The 21,856-nt window shown below is 40.2% G+C and overlaps 1 protein-coding gene across 3 annotated transcripts in view; it reads left to right on the plus strand.

Annotated features, from left to right (window-relative positions):
• Positions 1 to 21,856, plus strand: part of LOC139761476 (lysosomal-trafficking regulator-like) — a 174,209-nt gene that overhangs the window by 36,563 nt on the left and 115,790 nt on the right. For all 3 annotated transcript variants that reach the window (XM_071685719.1, XM_071685720.1, XM_071685721.1), the window contains exons 12-16: positions 5,070 to 5,179; positions 12,252 to 12,480; positions 15,701 to 15,815; positions 20,605 to 20,708; positions 21,147 to 21,260. In XM_071685719.1, coding sequence (XP_071541820.1) covers positions 5,070 to 5,179; positions 12,252 to 12,480; positions 15,701 to 15,815; positions 20,605 to 20,708; positions 21,147 to 21,260 — 672 coding nt within the window. The remainder of the gene's footprint in view (positions 1 to 5,069; positions 5,180 to 12,251; positions 12,481 to 15,700; positions 15,816 to 20,604; positions 20,709 to 21,146; positions 21,261 to 21,856) is intronic.

Genomic DNA, 21,856 nt, shown 5'->3' on the forward strand with positions numbered 1-21,856 from the left:
ACATTAGCGTTGTGATTGGAACTTTATACCTGTACCATTGGTATGTGCTGCTCATCTGTGTCTTCCTATCAATAAACGGTAGTTCATGAAGTTTCTTTTTTTCCTCTCCCATTTGTTGATACAGGGAGTGTATTAACAGTACATGATAATGTTAATCTTTCTGTAGAACACTACGCCAATTTGGGAAAGTTATAGCATCACTAGGTCAGGGTTTGGGTGTAGCATATGATTTAGTCACCATTACTTATGAACCATGTATACTAGATTGCTTGATAGTTGCTTATGTTTAAAAAAAAAAAAAAAAAAAAAAGAATCTGCTCCTATTAATGCACTAACTGGCACCTCTTTGACGGCCTGGGATCTGTTAGTGTTAATTTGGGATGGGAACTATGTTTGGTTGGGATTATGAGGACTTGGTTAGATTTGAGGCCAGGATATGTGTGGTGTTGGTAAAGAGGAACTGCATTAGGTTGATGAAGGCTGGCCTGGTTTAGGAAGAGCTTTGCTTGATTCAAATGATGGATGCTGAACTAGGTTAAGGAGGGGCCAGAGGTAGATTGGGTTAGAGGGTCCAGGTTTGCGTTGAGAAGGGCTGAGCTAAAAGGGACCAGGGTGGGGTTAGGGAAGGCCAGAATGGTTAGGGAATTTCGGATCGAGACAAGACTAAGCGGGTCAAGGTTTGGATTGGAAAGGATTGTGCTGAGTTAGGAAGGGCCAGTTTGATTAGGGAAGAACTAGGATAGGAGGGGCTAAGTCGAGTTAATTAGGGCTAGCTTGCACGAGGTTAGGTCTTTGGTTGTATTTAAGAGGAGCTAAACTAGGTTAAGAGGGGCCAGATTAGATTGGGAAGGGCTGAGTTATGCTGGATTAGGAGGATTTGATGGGAAGGGCTGAACTAAACATAGTTGAGAGGGCCCTGCTTGGGCTTATTGGATAAGGTTGAGCTGAGACGGGATTAAAGGGACAGGGTCCTGTTGAGAAGGGCTGGGTTAGGAGGGGTCAGGATGTGTTAGGAATGACTGAGCTAAGTTGGGTTAGGAAGTGTCAATTTTTTCTGGGAAGGTTAGGAATAGACTGGATTAGGAAGGGCTAATTTTGTATGGGAAGGAATGAGCTGAATTGGGGTAAGAAGGGCTTGGTTAGGTTGTGATAGGAACGGCTTAGCTGAGCTGTGTTAGGAGAGGCTAGGTTGGGTTGGGAACGGTTGAGCTAAGCTGGTTTAGGAAAGGTCAAGTTGGGTTGGGAGGGGTTGAGCTAAGTTAGGGTAGGAGGGGTACATTTTGTTTGGAAGGGCTGAGCTGAGTTGATAGTGACCTGGATGAGCTGAATAGGGATACACCATGTTGTATTGGGAAAAGCTGAGCTAAGCTTGGTTAGAGGTTGGGTTGTGAAGGTTAAGCTAAGCTGAGTTATGAAGGGTCAGGCTGGGTTGTGAAGGGTTGAGCTAAGACACATTAGGATGGACTGACCTGTGTTAGGAAGGGCTGAGCTAAGTTTAGTTAGACGAGGCCTGGTTAAGCTGGTTATGATGGGTTAGGTTGTGTTAGGAAGGGCTGAACAAAGCTGGATAAGAAAGGGTCAGGTTGTGTTAGAAGGGTTGAGCTAAGCTGGATGAGGAAGGGCTAGAATTTTCTGGGAAGAGCTGAGGTAAGCTTGGTTAGGAGGGGGTCTGGTTGGGCTGAGTTAGGAGGGGCCAGGCTGTGTTGGAAAGGCCTTACCTGAGCTGGGTTGAGAAGTGCTGGATTAAGGTTGGGTTAGGAAGGGCTTAGCAGAACTTGGTTAGGAGGGGCCATGTTAGGTTGGGAGGGCTGGGTTAGGAGGCACTAGGTATTGTTAGGAAGGGTTGGGTTGGGTTAGGAGAGGTCAGGTTAGGTTGGGAGGGGGAGTAAATTGGGTTTGGGTGGCCTAGGTTGTGTTGGGATGGGCTGAGCTCGGCTGGGTTGGGAAGGGTTAGGCAAAGCTGGGTTAGGAGGAGCCAGGTTTTATTAGGAAGGGCTGATCTGAGCTGGATTAGGAAAGGCTAGTGTGTGTGGAAAAGGGCTTAAATAAGCTGGGCTTGAAGGTGCCTAGTTGGGCTGGGTTAGGAGGGGCCAGGTTGTGTTTGAAAGGGCAAAGCTAAGCTAGAGTAGGTGGGGCCGGATTCTGTTGGGAAGGACTGAACTGAGCTGGGTTTGGAGGGGCTAGGTTGTGTTGGGAAGGGCAGAGCAATGCTGGGTTCGGAGGAGCCAAGTTGGGTTCCAGGCTGGGTCAGGTGTGAGGCAGTTTGTTCAAATATAAAATGACTGGGAAAGAGTTGTGGTAGTAAGATAGATATATATATATTAGTGAAATGAAAAGGATGTGATGGAACCACTTGCCATCATCTCTTCGTACTCTCTCTCACACACACACACACACACACACACACACACACACACACACCTTACTCCATTAACAACACTCTTCACTGCTTCTTGTAGCTTTCTATCTGCATGTGTATTTATTTATTACACTTTCCATTAAGCATCTCTGTCAACCATCTCATATGCATTCCCCAGAATCTTAGATACTGCACACAAATCCGTTTTTTTTTCTGGAAGTATTTTTCACATTCAAAAGCAAATACCTGATCCTTAAGTCTTCTACCATTCCTAAAGTCATATTGTTCTTTGGCCTGATACTCTGTGTATGCCACCACTCTCTAAGTTACCACTCTTCCATACAACTTCCCAGGTACATGCAACAAAATTATAGCTATGTAATTCAAGCATTCACTTTTTACCTGCTTACCTTATGCATTCTGCCAGTCCTTATGCTGTGGCACTGTACAAGCAGTATTCCAATCATCGGCCACCTCATCTTAAGCTATACATTGTGTGAAAATCTTAACTAGTTAACAACACTGCCACCTTCTTAAGATATTTGACTGCAGCCCATCTACTAGCAGCTTTGACATACTACATTTTATGCAAGGCATTCACCAGACGACACTAACACAAGGCTACAATGTAAGTGAAGTGCCACCTTTGGCAAGGCTGTATCATCAGGATTACAGTCTTGTCATTAAACTCTTCCCAGAGGAATTCATTTTCATGTTACTGGAGGTAGCACAGCCTTGTAGTTGCAGGAGTTTCAAGAAAGGGGTCATGGAACAATTTGTAAAAAGAAATATACCATGGTATTACTGACTGTGCTTGCTTGATGTTACACTGCAAGAGGAAAGTCCCCTTTGGTGAGGCTATATTTTTGTCAGTTGACAGAACAGAGCACCATGTCTCTGCTACTGAAAGAAACACAGCCTTGAAACTGGATTACTGAGAAGGGGATCCTGGGTTTACGTAATAGTGATTGGCATTGATGGACTCCACTTGATTATGGTAATGTCTTCAGTGAAAAGTACAATGTTGTCGAAAAACTTTTCAGTCCAAAGGAGTCTGTAGTTCTGCTGATTTTAGTACAGCCTTGGCCTTGGAGTTGCAGGAGCCCTTAGAGAAGAGGTCCTTGGGTTTACATAATAATAATCATGATAACAGAAGTGGTGAGAATTTTTTATTAAGAAGGTAAGGCATGTGTATGAGTAGGAAGAGAGGAGAGTGAATGGTTCCAGGTGAAAGTTAGTCTGCTGCATGGGTTTGTTATGTCACCTTAACTTTTTGATTTGTTTATGGATGGGGTTTTGACGGAGGTGAATGTAAAGGTTTTGGAGAGGGTGGCAAGTATGCAGTCTGTAGTGTAGGGGTGAGGGGGGCTTGGGAAGTGGGTCAGTTTTTGTTTGCTGATGACAGTGCTGGTGGCAGATTCAGATTAGAAACTACTGAAGCTGGCTGGTGTTTCTGTTTGGGAGAGTGTGTGGAAGGAGGAAGTTGAGAGCAAATGTGAATAAAAGCAAGGATATTATCTTTAGCAAGGCAGAGGGAGAAAGTGAAGTGTTTTAGAGAGTAGGGAGTGGACATGGCAGCAAATGGAACCACAGAAGCAGAAGTAAGTATAGGGTGGGTGAGGGGGCAAAGGTTCTTGGAGCATTGAGGAATTTGTGGAGAGAGGTCATTGTCTGGGAGGGTGAAAATGGATATGTTTGAAGGTATAGTAGTCTCAGCGATGTTGTATGGATATGAAGCATGGGCTATAGATGAGGATGTTTGAGGGAGGGTAGATGTGTTTGAAATTAAATGTGTGAGGACATTGTTTGGTTTGAGATGGTTTGATGTAGTAAGTGATTAAGGGTTAAGAGAGTGGTGTGGTACTAAGAAGAGTGTGGTAGAGTTGAAGAGGATGTGTTAAAATGGTAGACATATATGAAGAATGAGTGATGTATGTGTCACAAGTGGAGGGAACCAAGAGAAATGGGAGACCAAATTGGATATGGAATGATGGAGTGAAACAGAATTTGAGTGTTTTGGGCATGAACGTGCAGGAGGGTCAAAGGCTGTCAGTGGACTGAACCAGGGCATGTGAAGCAGCAAGAGAAAGCCATGGAAAGGTCTTTAAGGCATGGTTGTGGAGAGGGAACTGTGGTTTTGGACCAATACACATGACAGAAAGCAAATGGATTTGAGTAAGTGAGTCTTTTTCTTCATTTGTTTCTCGCAATGCCCCACTAATGTGGGAAATGGCAGACAATTATGAAAAAATGATAGTGATAGAAATGTTAATGATAGAAATATTAATGATAACAGATGTCAAGTTAAGCATTTTTTCTTGAAAATATTTCCCATGATCTTAGAAATTAGATAAATGCTATGAAATTCATTTAGGTACTAATCTTATTATTTGAGGTACCTTTGCATTACAAGGGACACCTTTACTCTGGTAGACCAGAAAAGTTAGATTACGTGAAATTTCATATCAATGTTTAGGAATTATATCTTATATATATTGTTGAATGAAGTAATTTGGTAAAACTTTCTGGTATATTTCTTGTGATGTTTCCTAATCATTTTATCTTTATGAAGGTGAATGAAGTATTAATCCATGAGAATGGAAACTTTTAAGGAGTAATTCTTTTTAAAAGTTGCTTTCACTAAAGTGATTGTTGGCAGTGGTTATATTTTCTTTTTCTCTTTTTCTTGAATCAAATGCTTGCTTTGCAGATGTGGTAGGTACTGTTGTGGCTGTGTGGGCTGAGGTGGGTCGATGGTGTCTCACACCCACAGAGCTCTCACAGTTCCTTGCCCTTTTTAAGGCTTCGGCACCACCATTGGTGAGTACAAAACCCAGTTTGCTCACCTGTCCATGTAGTTTCCTGCTTTGCCTGCCTTGTTACACTACTTTTTTTCTGCCTCTCTTATCTGCATTTTTTTCAGCCACTCTTGTTTACCCTTCCTCAGCACCCTTTTAGTACTCTCCTTCTCTATCCACCTTCCACTGTTTTGTATGTGTATAACAAGACTTGTTGGCGTAGAACATATACGTAAAGCAACAGATCTGAACATGAGTGGTTCTCTCGCAATTTGGATTCAACATCAGTGCTTACAAAATGATTTAACACTGATGGCTATGCTGTTACCTAAATGACTTTTGCATTTGTGTATTACTCTTTTACCGCTAAACCATAGTGCCTAGAGGCCCCAGTTTTTGGTTGCAGGTACTTCAAAATCTGGACCAGGTTTTATTCTGCTGCATGTTTGTCTTGAAGACCATTTTCAATTTCTTTTGTTTGTATATTTTTGTTACTATATGTACAGCTGAACCAAATTTTGTATGAGTACTTTATAAAATCATTAAAGTTTTAAGCAATCATCTGTATATTATTTTCAAATGTTTGTGTGTTTGTTACTCTTTCATGGCCCAACTATAGTACCTAGATCCCCAGATTTAAGTATTGGTACCTCAGAATCTGGACAAGGTTTTAAGATATTGTGTGATAGCCTTGAAGGCTCTTTTCAAATGTTTGTGCATCTATGCATTTGTTTGTTACCCATTTATGGTGGAACCATATTACCTAGAGGCCCCAGAATCTGGGCAAGTATTTAAGTTACTGCATGTTGGTCTTAAATGCCATTTTGAGGACACTTTTCAAAAGCTATATAGATTACACTTGGTTCATTGCACTTACTGAAAACAGGTGACATAGCGTCAAATTATAATGATGGTACCCAAGGATCAACAGCAGGATGCAAGGGTACCAAAGCCTGGCCTTAAAGGCAGCAAGGCCACCTTTCAAGTCTCAAGAGTTACTACAGCCATTTTTCCTGTGTAGTTACTGAAGTCAGTTATGAAATAAAATTTGGATACTGAATTTCCATGTAATCTAATTTGTTAGTGAAAACAATAAAGTATCCTAACAGAGATTTATGAGCATCATCCATTTAAACAAACAATAGTCACTACCATGGTATTTAGTATACTGCAGTTATAGTAGGAATTGAGTTAAAAACACGAAACTTAAAATTTAGATATCATCAACATGAGGAGTATATATGCATGTTGCAGTCATAGCAAACTATAACGTCTAATAGAATGTTAGGAAAGAATTCATATAATTATTTTAGATATTGTCAGCATGCTTTTGATAAGCAACTGTTTCAGGTTCTGAACATGAATATTTTTTGTTGAATTGGTCTGGCAGATTGATAATCTCTCCACCAAGAAATATTTGTTGCACATTTTGTACAGTGCTCTTTTAGATTCCCAGTAAAAAATTGGTAAATGTTCATTCTTTGAAGCTCTTATAAAGTATTAGAATTTCTGTTCATGTATTCATTTTTGCTTGTGTCCCAAACTTTAGTTTTTTATGGTTTTTGCTCTGGTATAATTGAATGATTCATTTGTTTTTAATCCTCATTATTACTGTACGATATTTTTATCAAATTTGTGAGATTACTCATTTTATTGAATTGGATGTACACCAGTGTCATGAAAATAAACTGGATAGGACTGAAAAATCTCATGATTTTTAACTTTTGCAAGTTTGATTCATTGGTTTTCAGTGTAGGTAAGGGTCAGGGACTGGATGCCAAAGTATATTTATTTTATTTTATTTTGCTTTGTCGCTGTCTCCCATGTTTGCAAGGTAGCGCAAGGAAACAGACGAAAGAAATGGCCCAACCCACCCCCATACACAATGTATATACATACACGTCCACACACGCAAATATACATACCTATACATCTCAATGTACACATATATATACACACACAGACACATACATATATACCCATGCTCACAGTTCACACCGTCTGCCTTTATTCATTCCCATCGCCACCTCGCCACACATGAAATACCATCCCCCTCCCCCCTCATGTGTGCGAGGTAGCACTAGGAAAAGATACAAAGGCCCCATTCATTCACACTCAGTCTCTAGCTGTCATGCAAAAATGCCAGAAACCACAGCTCCCTTTCCACATCTAGGCCCCACGCAACTTTCCATGGTTTACCCCAGACGCTTCACATGCCCTGATTCAATCCACTGACAGCACGTCAACCCCGGTATACCACATCGATCCAATTCACTCTATTCCTTGCCCACCTTTCACCCTCCTGCATGCTCAGCCCCGATCACACAAAATCTTTTTCACTCCATCTTTCCATCTATAATTTGGTCTCCCACTTCTCCTCGTTCCCTCCACCTCCAACACATATATCCTCTTGGTCAGTCTTTCCTCACTCATTCTCTCCATGTGCCCAAACCATTTCAAAACACCCACTTCTGCTCTCTCAACCACGCTCTTTTTATTTCCACACACCTCTCTTACCCTTACATTACTTACTCGATCAAACCACCTCACTCCACACATTGTCCTCAAACATCTCATTTCCAGCACATCCATCCTCCTGCGCACAACTCTATCCATAGCCCACGCCTCACAACCATACAACATTGTTGGAACCACTATTCCTTCAAACATAGCCATTTTTGCTTTCCGAGATAATGTTCTCGACTTCCACACATTCTTCAATGCTCCCAGGATTTTCGCCCCCTCCCCCACCCTATGATTCACTTCAGCTTCCATGGTTCCATCCGCTGCTAGATCCACTCCCAGATATCTAAAACACTTTACTTCCTCCAGTTTGTCTCCATTCAAACTTACCTCCCAGTTGACTTGACCCTCAACCCTACTGTACCTAATAACCTTGCTCTTATTCACATTTACTCTTAACTTTCTTCTTTCACACACTTTACCAAACTCAGTCACCAGCTTCTGCAGTTTCTCACATGAATCAGCCACCAGCGCTGTATCATCAGCGAACAACAACTGACTCACTTCCCAAGCTCTCTCATCCCCAACATACTTCATACTTGCCCCTCTTTCCAAAACTCTTGCATTCACCTCCCTAACAACCCCATCCATAAACAAATTAAACAACCATGGAGACATCACACACCCCTGCCGCAAACCTACATTCACTTAGAACCAATCACTTTCCTCTCTTCCTACACGTACACATGCCTTACATCCTCAATAAAAACTTTTCACTGCTTCTAACAACTTGCCTCCCACACCATATATTCTTAATACCTTCCACAGAGCATCTCTATCAACTCTATCATATGCCTTCTCCAGATCCATAAATGCTACATACAAATCCATTTGCTTTTCTAAGTATTTCTCACATACATTCTTCAAAGCAAACACCTGATCCACACATCCTCTACCACTTCTGAAACCACACTGCTCTTCCCCAATCTGATGCTCTGTACATGCCATCACCCTCTCAATCAATACCCTCCCATATAATTTACCAGGAATACTCAACAAACTTTTTTTTTTTTTTTTTTTTTTTTTTTTTTTTTATACTTTGTCGCTGTCTCCCGCGTTTGCGAGGTAGCGCAAGGAAACAGACGAAAGAAATGGCCCAACCCCCCCCCCCCCATACACATGTACATACACACGTCCACACACGCAAATATACATACCTACACAGCTTTCCATGGTTTACCCCAGACGCTTCACATGCCTTGCTTCAATCCACTGACAGCACGTCAACCCCTGTATACCACATGACTCCAATTCACTCTATTTCTTGCCCTCCTTTCACCCTCCTGCATGTTCAGGCCCCGATCACACAAAATCTTTTTCACTCCATCTTTCCACCTCCAATTTGGTCTCCCTCTTCTCCTCGTTCCCTCCACCTCCGACACATATATCCTCTTGGTCAATCTCTCCTCACTCATTCTCTCCATGTGCCCAAACCATTTCAAAACACCCTCTTCTGCTCTCTCAACCACGCTCTTTTTATTTCCACACATCTCTCTTACCCTTACGTTACTTACTCGCTCAAACCACCTCACACCACACATTGTCCTCAAACATCTCATTTCCAGCACATCCATCCTCCTGCGCACATCTCTATCCATAGCCCACGCCTCGCAACCATACAGCATTGTTGGAACCACTATTCCCTCAAACATACCCATTTTTGCTTTCCGAGATAATGTTCTCGACTTCCACACATTTTTCAAGGCTCCCAAAATTTTCGCCCCCTCCCCCACCCCTTTGCCTTTGTACAATGGCACTATGCACGCATTCCACCAACCCTCAGGATGCCAAAGTATCACACCAAATACCTTTTTATTGCTTGTAAAGTTTACTTATCCACTAAATGTCACACATAAATCTTAAATTATTTTTTATACTTCATCACCAATTTCCTGCAGTAGTGAAGTAGTGCCAGGTACAGTTGAAGAAAAACCACTCTCGCTTACAACAATTCTCTCATTGTCATGTACAGATGCACCAACGCCACATTTGCCTATCCACAACCAGGCTTCACAGACCATTTCATGATTTATCTTGGCTGCTTCACATGCCCTGGTTCAGTACATTGACAGCACATCAACCCCTGTATACCACATCATTCCAGTTCACTCTGTTCTGTGCATGCCTTTTGCTATCTTGTATGTTCAGGCCCCAGATGCTTAGTCTTTTTCACTCCATCCTTCCATCTCCTGTATGTTCTCATATCACTTATGCCTCATATCACTTATTGTCCTCAAACATCTATTATATACATGCAGTTAGAAAAGACACATCTGTGAGTCCCCTGGACTCCTCAGACATAATCCCTGACTGTAGAAACTCCAGTTCTAGTGTCAAGTTTTTCAATGATATACACTTACTTCTCCAAGAAGGTCTTCTTTTCCCACTTTCTACTTGTAGTGCTTGCAGCAGGTACTGGGGTTTTGATATGTTGAAGGTGTCCATGTGGCTGACGAGAGAGTGATGCAACAGAGTGTATGTCTTGTCTGTGTGGCTGCTAAATAGAGACTGATGCTTTTGGTGACACAATGCCTAGACTCTGCACTTTGGTGCTGAAGAGGCCCCATCAGACCACTCTGGCGGTAGTGGCAGGAGAAAGAAATGTGCTGTCTTAGCTACCATATTTGAATTTACTTTCCTGGCTGGTCTTGTAAATGTGTATTTTAGGTAAAGTTTATGAATATTGAGGGTAATAGAAATGGTCACAATTTATAAAAGCAGGTTGTAGATTTACGAATTATGACGCTAGTGTTCATTATATACTTACAATGTGTATCTGGAGCCTTTATTTCAGTCAGTATCATTTTATGAATTGTTGAGTGTAATCAGACTTTTTCAGATTACAGGTTTTATATATCATCAGCATAAGATTAATCATGGATTCAACCAGTATTCGGTTTGCATTTGTAAAACAGTTATTTAGCTTTGCTAAACTGTTTCAGATTTTGATCATGCCTGCTGAGATTACTTTATTTCATTTTCATTTTGAAGATGGATCCCAGATTATGCATAACCAGGATGGACCCCTTGGAAGTGGTAAGTTCTTTGATGAGACTGAATTAGTTTCATCACCTAACAAATGATACAGCCTTGCCAAAGGTTACTTTTCACTTGTGGTTAACCTCATGCAAGCAGAGTGTGGCAACACAAGATTACTCTGCTACCACACTACGCACAGGCCTCACATAGCATATCCTAGATGGTCTCAACCATCTGCATCCCCCTCCTTCACAATGGTAGTGGCAATGAATATCAGAAAAGCATTTCACACTGGACTCTGACACATCTTTACAGTGAAGATTCTTGATACCGCCCTTTATAATATGACAAATGGTGGCTGGCCAACTTCATAGCTGGTCTTAGCCTGTCACTCACAAGGGCTTCTCTTCTAAAACCCTTAAGCTTTATAAGAGAGTTCTTCAAAGAGCCATTCTTTCTCTGACCCTCTTCATTCTCCTCCTACATTACCTTCTACCTATTACAGACCACAATTTGAAGGTCTTTTCATATGCAAGTGACTTAGAAATAACATCACAACCCCCTGGCACCACAGAAACGACAACAAACATGCAACACTACATTGCTCATTCAGAACAGTGGCTCACCCAGAACAAAATGCCTGCATCTCAACAGAAGTTCTCAGTCATCCTTTTGACAACAGACAATGTCACACAAATCCAACATGCAACCTTTTTCACCTTGAAAGGCCAACCACTCTTATTTGATAAGATACCATCTGTTCTAGGCTTCCCTTAGCAACAAATGCTTGGTATTTGTTTCCCATAACACAGACATCAACACAAAACCTACAGACAAACTAAATGCATTCAGAGCATTAACTAGCACCCCGTTTGGAGTGGATAAAGATTCCTTACTATCCTCTACAAACAATTCACCCACTCCACCCCAGACACTTACCAGTCTGGCTTGGTTATCCATCCTATCTAAAGCAGCTGTGACAAAGCTGCACACCACACAATACTAAGAACAACCATTGGCTGCCAATACACACGAACACCCAACATTGATACAGTTAAACAAGAATCCTTCCAGTTTGATACCACCTTAGCATACCAGCACTAAGTTCTTTGCAACTGCACTGGATCTCGCTTGCTAACCTCTCCATAACTGACCTCTAGTTCCTCAGTAGAAATTAAAAGTTTGCCCTTGCTTTACATGTAAGTATACTACCCTCTCAGATCTCCTCACCCCCCAACAAACACTGACAAAACATATTCACACTGAAATGATTAAACTAGCACTAGATACTGCCTTCTTGACTTAATGTTAAACACCACCCCACCAGTCATGCATCCATTTAAAACCACAGGCCCTGGCTGTACTTGAGTTACACTGTGCCATACTCTCCATACATAGACATAAACACAGCATTTTGGGGGCTAAAGTGGTTCCATAGAAGGAAGAAGGTGTTTCTGAGGCAGTAAGGTAGATAGGTGGTATATATCATTCTGTTTGCCATTTTGTATGTGAATGTGTGTGTGTGTGTGTGTGGGATGTTTACTGTGCTTAAGCATCCCTTTTCTAAATTAAGAGACTTCCTTTCTTACCAGGAAACTCTACTGTTTGCCCTGTCTCAAGTGTTAGAGGGCAGTGGTTGTGAACCATTGTGTGCCTTGCCTTACCCTTGTCATGGTGTATCTTCTGCTTCCATCTCCCCTACCTTAAACGCATCACACAACTCATTGACAGAGAGTCTGGCATCCTTTGTCAATATACGTGTTCCATCGTCACCAGTGGTTGAAGCAATAACTAGACTTCATGAGAGTCACTGTAGACATGGTAAGCTTATCTAATATTCAGTTGTATCGTGTATAGGAGATGTGTATGCATTAATTAATAGATAGGTGTTCATCTCATGTTCTTCTTTCTGTACATTTGATATAGTACTGTATTGTGGTAATAGTAATAATGATTATGATATTACAGTGATAATGATAATGCTTATAATGATAACTATAATAATAGTTATTTTATCTTCTGGATTGCTCCACCCACCCTAGTGAGGTAGTGTTAAGAACAAACAGTGGCCTTATTTGCACAATCCACTCTTTAGATATTATATTTATTTTGCTTTGTTGCTGTCTCCCGCGTTAGCCAGGTAGCGCAAGGAAACAGACAAAAGAATGGCCCAACCCACTCACATACACATATTTATACATACACGTCCACACGCAAATATACATACCTATACATCTCAACGTATACATATATATACACACACAGACATATACATATATACACATGTACATAATTCATACTGTCTGCATTTATTCATTCCCATCGCCACCCCGCCACACATGATATAACAACCCCCTCCCCCCCTCATGTGTGCGAGGTAGTGCGAGGAAAAGACTACAAAGGCCCCATTCGTTCACACTCAGTCTCTAGCTGTCATGTAATAATGCACCGAAACCACAGCTTCCTTTCCACATCCAGGCCCCACAGAACTTTCCATGGTTTACCCCCGACGCTTCATATGCCCTGGTTCAATCCATTGACCGCACGTCGACCCCGGTATACCACATCGTTCCAATTCACTCTATTCCTTGCAAGCCTTTCACCCTCCTGCATGTTCAGGCCCCGATCACTCAAAATTTTTTTCACTCCATCTTTCCACCTCCAATTTGGTCTCCCACTTCTCCTCATTCCCTCCACCTCTGACACACATATCCTCTTTGTCAATCTTTCCTCACTCATTCTCTCCATGTGACCAAACCATTTCAAAACACCCTCTTCTGCTCTCTCGACCACACTCTTTTTATTACCACACATCTCTCTTACCCTATTATTACTTACTCGATCAAACCACCTCATCACATATTGTCCTCAAACATCTCATTTCCAGCACATCCACCCTCCTGTGCACAACTCTAGCCATAGCCCACGCCGCGCAATCATACAACATTGTTGGAACCACTATTCCTCCAAACATACCCACTTTTGCTTTCCGAGATAATGTTCTCGACTTCCACACATTCTTCAACGCTCCCAGAATTTTCGCCCCCTCCCCCACCCTATGATTCACTTCCTCGTCCATGGTTCCATCCGCTGCCAAATCCACTCCCAGATATCTAAAACACTTCACTTCCTCCAGTTTTTCTCCATTCAAACTTATCTCCCAGTTGATTTGACCCTCAACCCTACTGTACCTAATAACCTTGCTCTTATTCACATTTACTCTCAACTTTCTTCTTTCACACACTTTACCAAACTCACTCACCAGCTTCTGCAGTTTCTCACATGAATCAGCCACCAGCGCTGTATCGTCAGTGAACAACAACTGACTCATTTCCCAAGCTCTCTCATCCACAACAGACTGCATACTTGCCCCTTTCCAAAACTCTTGCATTCACCTCCCTACCAACCCCATCCATAAACAAATTAAACAACCATAGAGACATCAGTTACCCCTGCCACAAACCTACATTCACTGAGAACCAACCACTTTCCTCTCTTCCTACATGTACACATGCCTTACATCCTCGATAAAAACTTTTCACTGCTTCTAACAACTTGCCTCCCACACCACATATTCTTAATACCTTCTACAGAGCATCTCTGTCAACTCTATCATATGCCTTTTCCAGATCCATAAATGCTACATACAAATCCATTTGCTTTTCTAAGTATTTCTCACATACATGGATATATATGAAGGCATACAAGTCCCATCGATGTTGTATGGATATTATTCTTAACCAGAAATACAAAAGTACAGAAAAGGGTTATCATACAGAAATATTAGATATTATGTATGATATAATGAAACTGGTGCCTATATTGCACGGTGAAACCCCACAGATTATTCTGTGGTATTCCATAATCACTTCATGTGCCTTGGTTTAACCCACTGACAGCGTGTCACCTTACATATACCACATTGATATGATTTATTCTATCCCAGGCATGACTCTCACCATCCTGAATGTTCAGGCCACAATACCCAAAGTTTCCTTTGCTCCATCTTTTTGTATCCCGTATCTGCCCATTCCCTGGCTCCTTCCACTTCTGATACACCGATCCTCCTCAACAATTTTATTTTGCCTACTATCTTCACATGATCATACCAAATCAGCTTAACCTGGTTAGTTCTCAGATTGCTCTAACAACCACATGTTGCTTGTATATTGACATTATTTATATTATCAGTCCACCTTACACTGTACATTGTCTTCAGGCATATTACATTCAGTATGATCACCCTTTTCTGTACTTTTGTATTTCTGGCTAGGAATAATATCCATACAACGTCGATGGCATTTGTATGCCTTCATATATATCCATCTTTGCCCAAACAGACTCTGACCTCTCTTACATGCTTCTTATTATATCCAGGACCTTATCCCCCTTCCCATCCTATGGCTCACTTCATTTACCATGGTTTCAGCTAGTGCCATGTACACTCCTAGGAATGTGAAGCACTCCACTTCCTCTATGTTCTCTCTTATCTCACTCACACTCCAAGTATTCTGCTACATTTCATTATCTAAGTATTGTTCACAATTACAGGTGTCAGGGGTATAGATAGAATAAATAAATACTGTATCCCATTATTTTCGTAATAAGCCTTTTTGTAATGACACACTTATCAAAAAGCTTTTTTTCCCAATGTTTGGTTGCCTTTAAACTCATGTTTTTAGAGAGACAGGATTTGTATGAAATCATTAAACTTTAGGAATAAATATTTTATCTGTTTATTAATTGTATTAAATGTTTTAGTATGTTATGTATTAATGTTTTGGAAGGCAACTAAGAAAGGAGGGAGTGGTAGAGCTGGAAATCCTCCTGTATTGTTACTTTCCATACAAAGGAACACAGGAGGGAGTCAAGTGCAGAGTTTTCTTCCAAGACTCGGTTATCAGTTCCTGATGCTACTTTGCAGTGGGTGGGAAACAGTGAACAGTATAAAAGAATGAAAGAAGAAAAATGTTGTGTAAAGTGATTAGTTGAATATTTATTTTGATTTTGTAAGTACAGTAATTAATTTTTTTCTTAACAGGAATCATTTCTTGTGTAGCAATATCTTGTGTGGCGTGCCCAGTACCCCGCACTCTTGATTGGTCCCCCTACAACTCTGGCCTTGCCAGTACAATGTGGCTTTGTATACGTGACAGGTATGAATATTTGAATTTCAAAGATTGTTGTTTTGTATGATCTCTAAATAACTAAACTTTAGATTATGTGCAGTTTAATATCCTGATACTCTCTTATGTACATGAAGGAATTGGCACTACCCCCTGCTTCAGTGAGGTAGCACCAGGAAGACAGACAAAAAATGGCCACATTTGTTCACACTCAGTCTCTAGCTGTCATGTGTAATGCACTGAAACCGCAGCTCCTCATCCCTGTCCTATCCCTATACTTGATTGCCGTTTCCTGCATCAGTGAGGTAGCACCAGGAAACAGACGAAGAATGGCCCATCCTCTCATATATATATTTTTCTTATTGTTTATTTTACGTAATTACTGTTCCCTATATATATATTCATGTATAGTTCAAGTTTTTAAGACTAAATTTTTAGGCAAAAATAGGGGATCGACCTATACATGGGTAATAGTTTCATTAGGTTGAAATCCATATGTAATGGGAAGGGATAGGAGCAACTTTTACCTTCAAATATGAAAAGTATTTACCTTGTCATCATGTTCTTGTGGAAGACATTGTGACATTTTTGTTCTCCATCTTGGTACAAAATCATTTCTTTTCATAAATCTTGTGCACCAACCATGACTCGCCTTTATATCTATGATGCCTAATTTCCTTGCTAGTTTCAAGGCAAAGATTCAAATAGACCCTCAGGAAACATGATATCCATTCTGGCATTATTCCCTAATATACTTTGCCACTTCAACTTCCAACTGTAGGCGCTTGTTACACTTTCCTCTGTTAGCACATTTCTTTTTCAGCATATGCTTAAGTTGTATGGAGAGATTTCTCCAGTCCCTAGCTTTTTTTGGATACTTTAAATTCCCTTGCTGCTGCACAGTTGTTAGTCTGTTATGCATATTCAGTTACTTGGAGCTCAAACTTTTCTGTGAACTAGTCTCTTCTTGAATCCATGCTGAAGAGAATATGGGTCAAGGACGTCTGCACTATGATGAGACAGAATTTGAAATAGCCATTACACGTAGGTCACTTGTGATGCAAGTCAGGTCATCTGCACACAGTTGCCAGTTTCTAGATTTTCCCATGTAAGATTTTAAGTTACTGAGTATTTCTTTTCCAAAATTGTTTTACAATACTGTGGGTAAAACAGTGCACTATAGCAGGAAATATTGTGCAAAGCCCACAGGAAAAAAAATAGCAGAAATGGAGACACTGAAAATGTGAAAGACAATGCTGTGTCTGACTTGAAATACTGTTGGAAGTGTAAGCTGGTCTAATGGCATCCTGCCAATAATTAGATTAAAACAGTCTTTATTTGTTTGGTGTCTTATGTATTTGTAAAAATGGATACTTGTAAATTAAAAGTACTGTAAGATTTTATTGTATACAGACATCATATTTCTGGAAAATAAGAAGCAAGACAGTAAGAATATGAATACAGTTTCAACATATGATAATATTAAAGGCTGCTTAGGAAGGGCTGATGCAAAGGCAAAGCCTCCGCAACCAGGTGTGTGCCATATCAGCTAGACGTCATGTTTTTTGCATTGTTTTCAATTAAAAAACTTACACCACAAGTATATTTTACCTTGACTGTTCCTAAATGAATAGATTCTCAGAAATAAGTAGTAGTTTTGCTAAAACATGTTGTATTTCAATATGAAATAGGATGAAATACAGAGAAGAGGTAGTGAAAGCTTTGCGAAAGATGAAAGTTGGCAAGGCGGCCGGTTTGGATGGTATTTCAGTGGAATTTAGTAAAAAAGGTGATGATTAGGTTGTTGACTGGTTGTTAAGGATATTCATTGTATGTATGGTTCATGGTGCAGTGCCTGAGGATTGGCGCAATGCATGCATAGTGCCATTGTGCAAAGGCAAAGGGGATAAAGGCGAGTGTTCAAATTTCAGAGGTATAAGTTTGTTGAGTATTCCTGGGAAATTATGTTGGAGGTTATTGATTGAGAGGGCAAAGGCATGTATAGAGCATCAGATTAGGGAAGAGCAGTGTGGTTTTAGAAATGGTAGAGGATGTGTGGATCAGGTGTTTGCTTTGAAGAATGTAAATGAGAAATACTTAGAAAAACAGACGGATTTGTTTGTAGCATTTATGGATCTGGAGAAGGTATATGATAGACTTTATAGTGAGGCTCTGTGGAAGGTATTAAGAGTATATGGTGTGGGAGGCAAGTTGGTAGAAGCAGTGAAAAGTTTTTATCGAGGATGTGAGGCATGTGTACAAGTAGGAAGAGAAGAAAGTGATTGGTTCCCAGTGAATGTCGGTTTGCGGCAGGGGTTCATGATGTCTCCATGGTTGTTTAATTTGTTTATGGATGGGGTTGTTAGGGAGGTGAATGCAAGAGTTTTGGAAAGAGGGGGCAATTATGCAGTCTGTTGTGGATGAGAGGACTTGGGAAGTGAGTCAGTTGTTGTTCGCTGGTGATACAGCACTGGTGACTGATTCGCGTGATAAGCTGCAGAAGTTGGTGACTGAGTTTGGTAAAGTGTGTGAAAGAAGAAAGCTGAGAGTAAATGTGAATAAGAGCAAGGTTATTAGGTTCAGTAGGGTTGAAGGACAAGTTAATTAGGAGGTAATTTTGAATGGAGAAAAACTGGAGGAAGTGAAGTGTTTTAGATATCTGGGAGTGGATTTAACAGTGGATGGAACCATAGAAGTGAAAGTGAGTCACAGAGTGGGGGAGGGGGTGAAGGTACTGGGAGGATTGAAGAATGTGTGGAAGGCGAGAATGTTATCTTGGAGAGCAAAAATGAGTATGTTTGAAGGAATTGTGGTTCCAACAATGTTATATGGTTGCGAGGCATGGGCTATAGGTAGGGTTGTGCAGAGGAGGATGGATGTGTTGGAAATGAAATGTTTAAGGACAATATGTGGTGTGAAGTGGTTTGATCGAGTAAGTAATGAAAGGGTAAGAGAGACGTGTGGTAATAAAAAGTGTGGTTGAGAGAGCAGAAGAGGGTGTATTGAAATGGTTTGGCCACATGGAGAGAATGACTAAGGAAAGATTTACAAAGGGGATATGTGTGTCAGAGGTGGAGGGAACGAGAAGTATGAGATCAATTTGGAGGTGGAAGGATGGAGTGAAAAAGATTTTGAGCGATCGGGGCCTGAACATACAGGAGGGTGAAAAGGCGTGCAAAGAATAGAGTGAATTGGAACGATGTGGTATACCGGGGTGGATGTGCTGTCAGTGGATTGGACCAGGGCATGTGAAGTGTCTGGGATAAACCATGGAAAGTTCTGTGGGGCTTGGATGTGGAAAGGGAGCTGTGGTTTCGGTGCATTACTCATAGCTGCTAGAGATTGAGTGTGAGTGATTGTAGCCTTTGTGGTCTTTTCCTAGTGCTACCTTGCGTGCGTGTGGGGGGAAGGGGGTGCGATTTCATGTGTGGCAGGGTAGCGACAGGAATGGAAGGGGTGCAGCAAGTATGATTGTGTACATGTATATATATGTATATGTCTGTGTATGTATATGTATGTGTGTGTGTCCATTGAAATATATAGGTATGTATATGTGCATGTGTGGGCATTTATGTATATGTATGTGTATCTGGGTGGATTGGGCCATTCTTCAGTCTGTTTCCTTGTGCTACTTTGCAAATGTGGGAGACAGCGAATAAGTATGATAAAGAATAAATACATGACAAAAAACAAAAGACTTTACCTAACCTTCCAATGTTTAAGAGATGTTACTAGTTTTTTAATAGTTTTTGGTTAAGATACTGTAGCATTACACTGATGTTCTATTTGTACTGTGCTTGATATAATACATTCAGGGAAATGTCATATTTTTGCTGAAATGACATATGTATTACAATGGAAAGTGGGATAAAATCATGATGAAAACAACCAACTTTCACTTTCTTTTGTTACTCAAAAGATGTTACTGTAATTGCTTTTCAAATGATTTTCAGCTAAAAAGAACTTTTATTACAATAAAATTCTATCCTAATTGATTTGAATAAATAACTGAATGGAAATATACTGTATATGATGTGGGAAATGGCAATCAAGTATAATGAATGAATATATAAAAATGAGTTTTATATGCCATAGAATATGGAGCTTTATTACCCCATTTATTGTTCCATTACCCTCAAAAACGTGGGTGGACCTGTGCATAAGGCATATCATAAATTAATGATTTCTTGGCCTAAAATCAAGCCTTGTAAATTTGCAGTTTTTCAAGCACTTCATCATAAGAGAAACTTGAAAATTCAATGTTGTATTTGTGGCTGTTTAGTTAAGTATTGCTCTATAGGTTGTAATTAGTAATTCATAATATGTAAATGATTGAAAGTGTCAATTAAAGGTTCTCTTGCTGTTATTTTTCAAGGAAAGATATGGATATTTTGGATAGGGATAGTCTGGGAAAAGTCAGGTGAATCAGCATCTGTGAAGGAACTGTGTTTATAAGCAATGAAGTATTAACATTGCTCTGGAGATATACTGTGAGAAATATTTTTTTTCCTCAAAACCCCTTATCAATAACAGCTATAGTATCAAAGTGTGCAAATTTTGGAAGGATTACAAAGATGATATTATGTTAGCATGAAGAAGATTACATCTACTTGATGAACATATTAGTTTTGGTACATTTTCCATCCTTATGTAGAAAAAATTTGATATGGCCATAGTAGCTATTTGTATGTTAGTCTTTGTTCATGCATAACATTTTTTTCATATCTTACTGTATGAGGATAAAGATTCTAAGGATGGATGTAGTAAGAGACTGAGATGGATTTTATAAATATGAAATTTATACATTTGTCTGTCACAGGTCAGGAATGGAAAATAAGCAACGATTTTCCCCTCAGTCAAGCTTGATCGTGAGCTGTAGATCAGAAAGCTACTTTGATGTTGGAGCCAGGTGTAACTTTTCACGTGAGTAATATTGATTTTGACATAAGGGCTGCATTAGAAATATACATTTATGTCTATACTTGTTATGCTTTCCTTGATGAAGTTAGATTGTATATTTTGCCAAATAAGTTCAGTCAGCCAAGCATGACAGCAAGTCATCCATCTTGGAATTGGTGTCCCTGTTTTTTGCCAGCCTGCTGGATTGAGTACTTCAGTCCTGCAAGGTTAATTCCCTCGAAAGTTGCTTTCCTGTATGCATTTGATCCACCCCAGAGAAGGGGGCCAAGTGAGGATATTCCCTCTTAAGGCTCAGTCCTCTGTTCTTAACGCTACCTCGCAAACGTGGGAAATGGTGAATGTGTATGAAAAAAAAAGACAAGTAGAATGTTTCTTAGTTATTTTATGTCCCCAAGTGCATCTGAAGATGTTAGGATCTCAAATTTCTGCTACTCTTCACAGGTGGTGCCACATCAAATGCATCTGTGAGTAGTGAACTTAATCTGAACAAACTCCATGTGTTGTCTGTTGGAACACAGCATCTTATGTTTTCTCTTTGGCTAGATCCCTTGCAAGGTTAGTTGAACAGCAGCATACTATTTTGTGTCCTAAGTGATAAGTGCTGGATTATGGGAGTCAAAAGAATTTAGGGCACTGGACCAGAAGCATTAGAGTGCATTCTGCATTTCAATTAACATTCTGATATTGCATTAGATATGTTAAAAGCATTTTTATGATATATAACTTTTTTAGTTAATGCTTTGGAAAATGGTTTTCAAAACTTAACCTGTGAGTAAACTTCTCAAGTGGTTATAGTAATTACCTGGTCATGGAGAGGTTAGAGACCAGAATTGTAAATGAGTTAGAATCAGTGATGTGGCCAGTTAGCCTGTGAAATGATGCAGAAAATAAACTGATCTATAGTATTAATCATGGGTTGGATTTAAGCCTATTGATTGGATGACTGACATTATGAACTTAAGGCTTACTTTCTTATATATAAGGAGACTATTAAGGTCATCATTTGTGTCAGCACAATTATGAGTATACTTCTTCCAAAGACAGGTAATTACATTGAAAAAATTAAATAGATTCTGTACTCTTCTGTTAGAACTCAGTATCAAGAGAGGACAATGAAAATAATGTAGTTCACAAAACTTTGCTGTATGAAA

The sequence above is a fragment of the Panulirus ornatus genome, chromosome 40 (assembly GCF_036320965.1).
Source record: "Panulirus ornatus isolate Po-2019 chromosome 40, ASM3632096v1, whole genome shotgun sequence".
Classification (NCBI taxonomy): domain Eukaryota; kingdom Metazoa; phylum Arthropoda; class Malacostraca; order Decapoda; family Palinuridae; genus Panulirus; species Panulirus ornatus.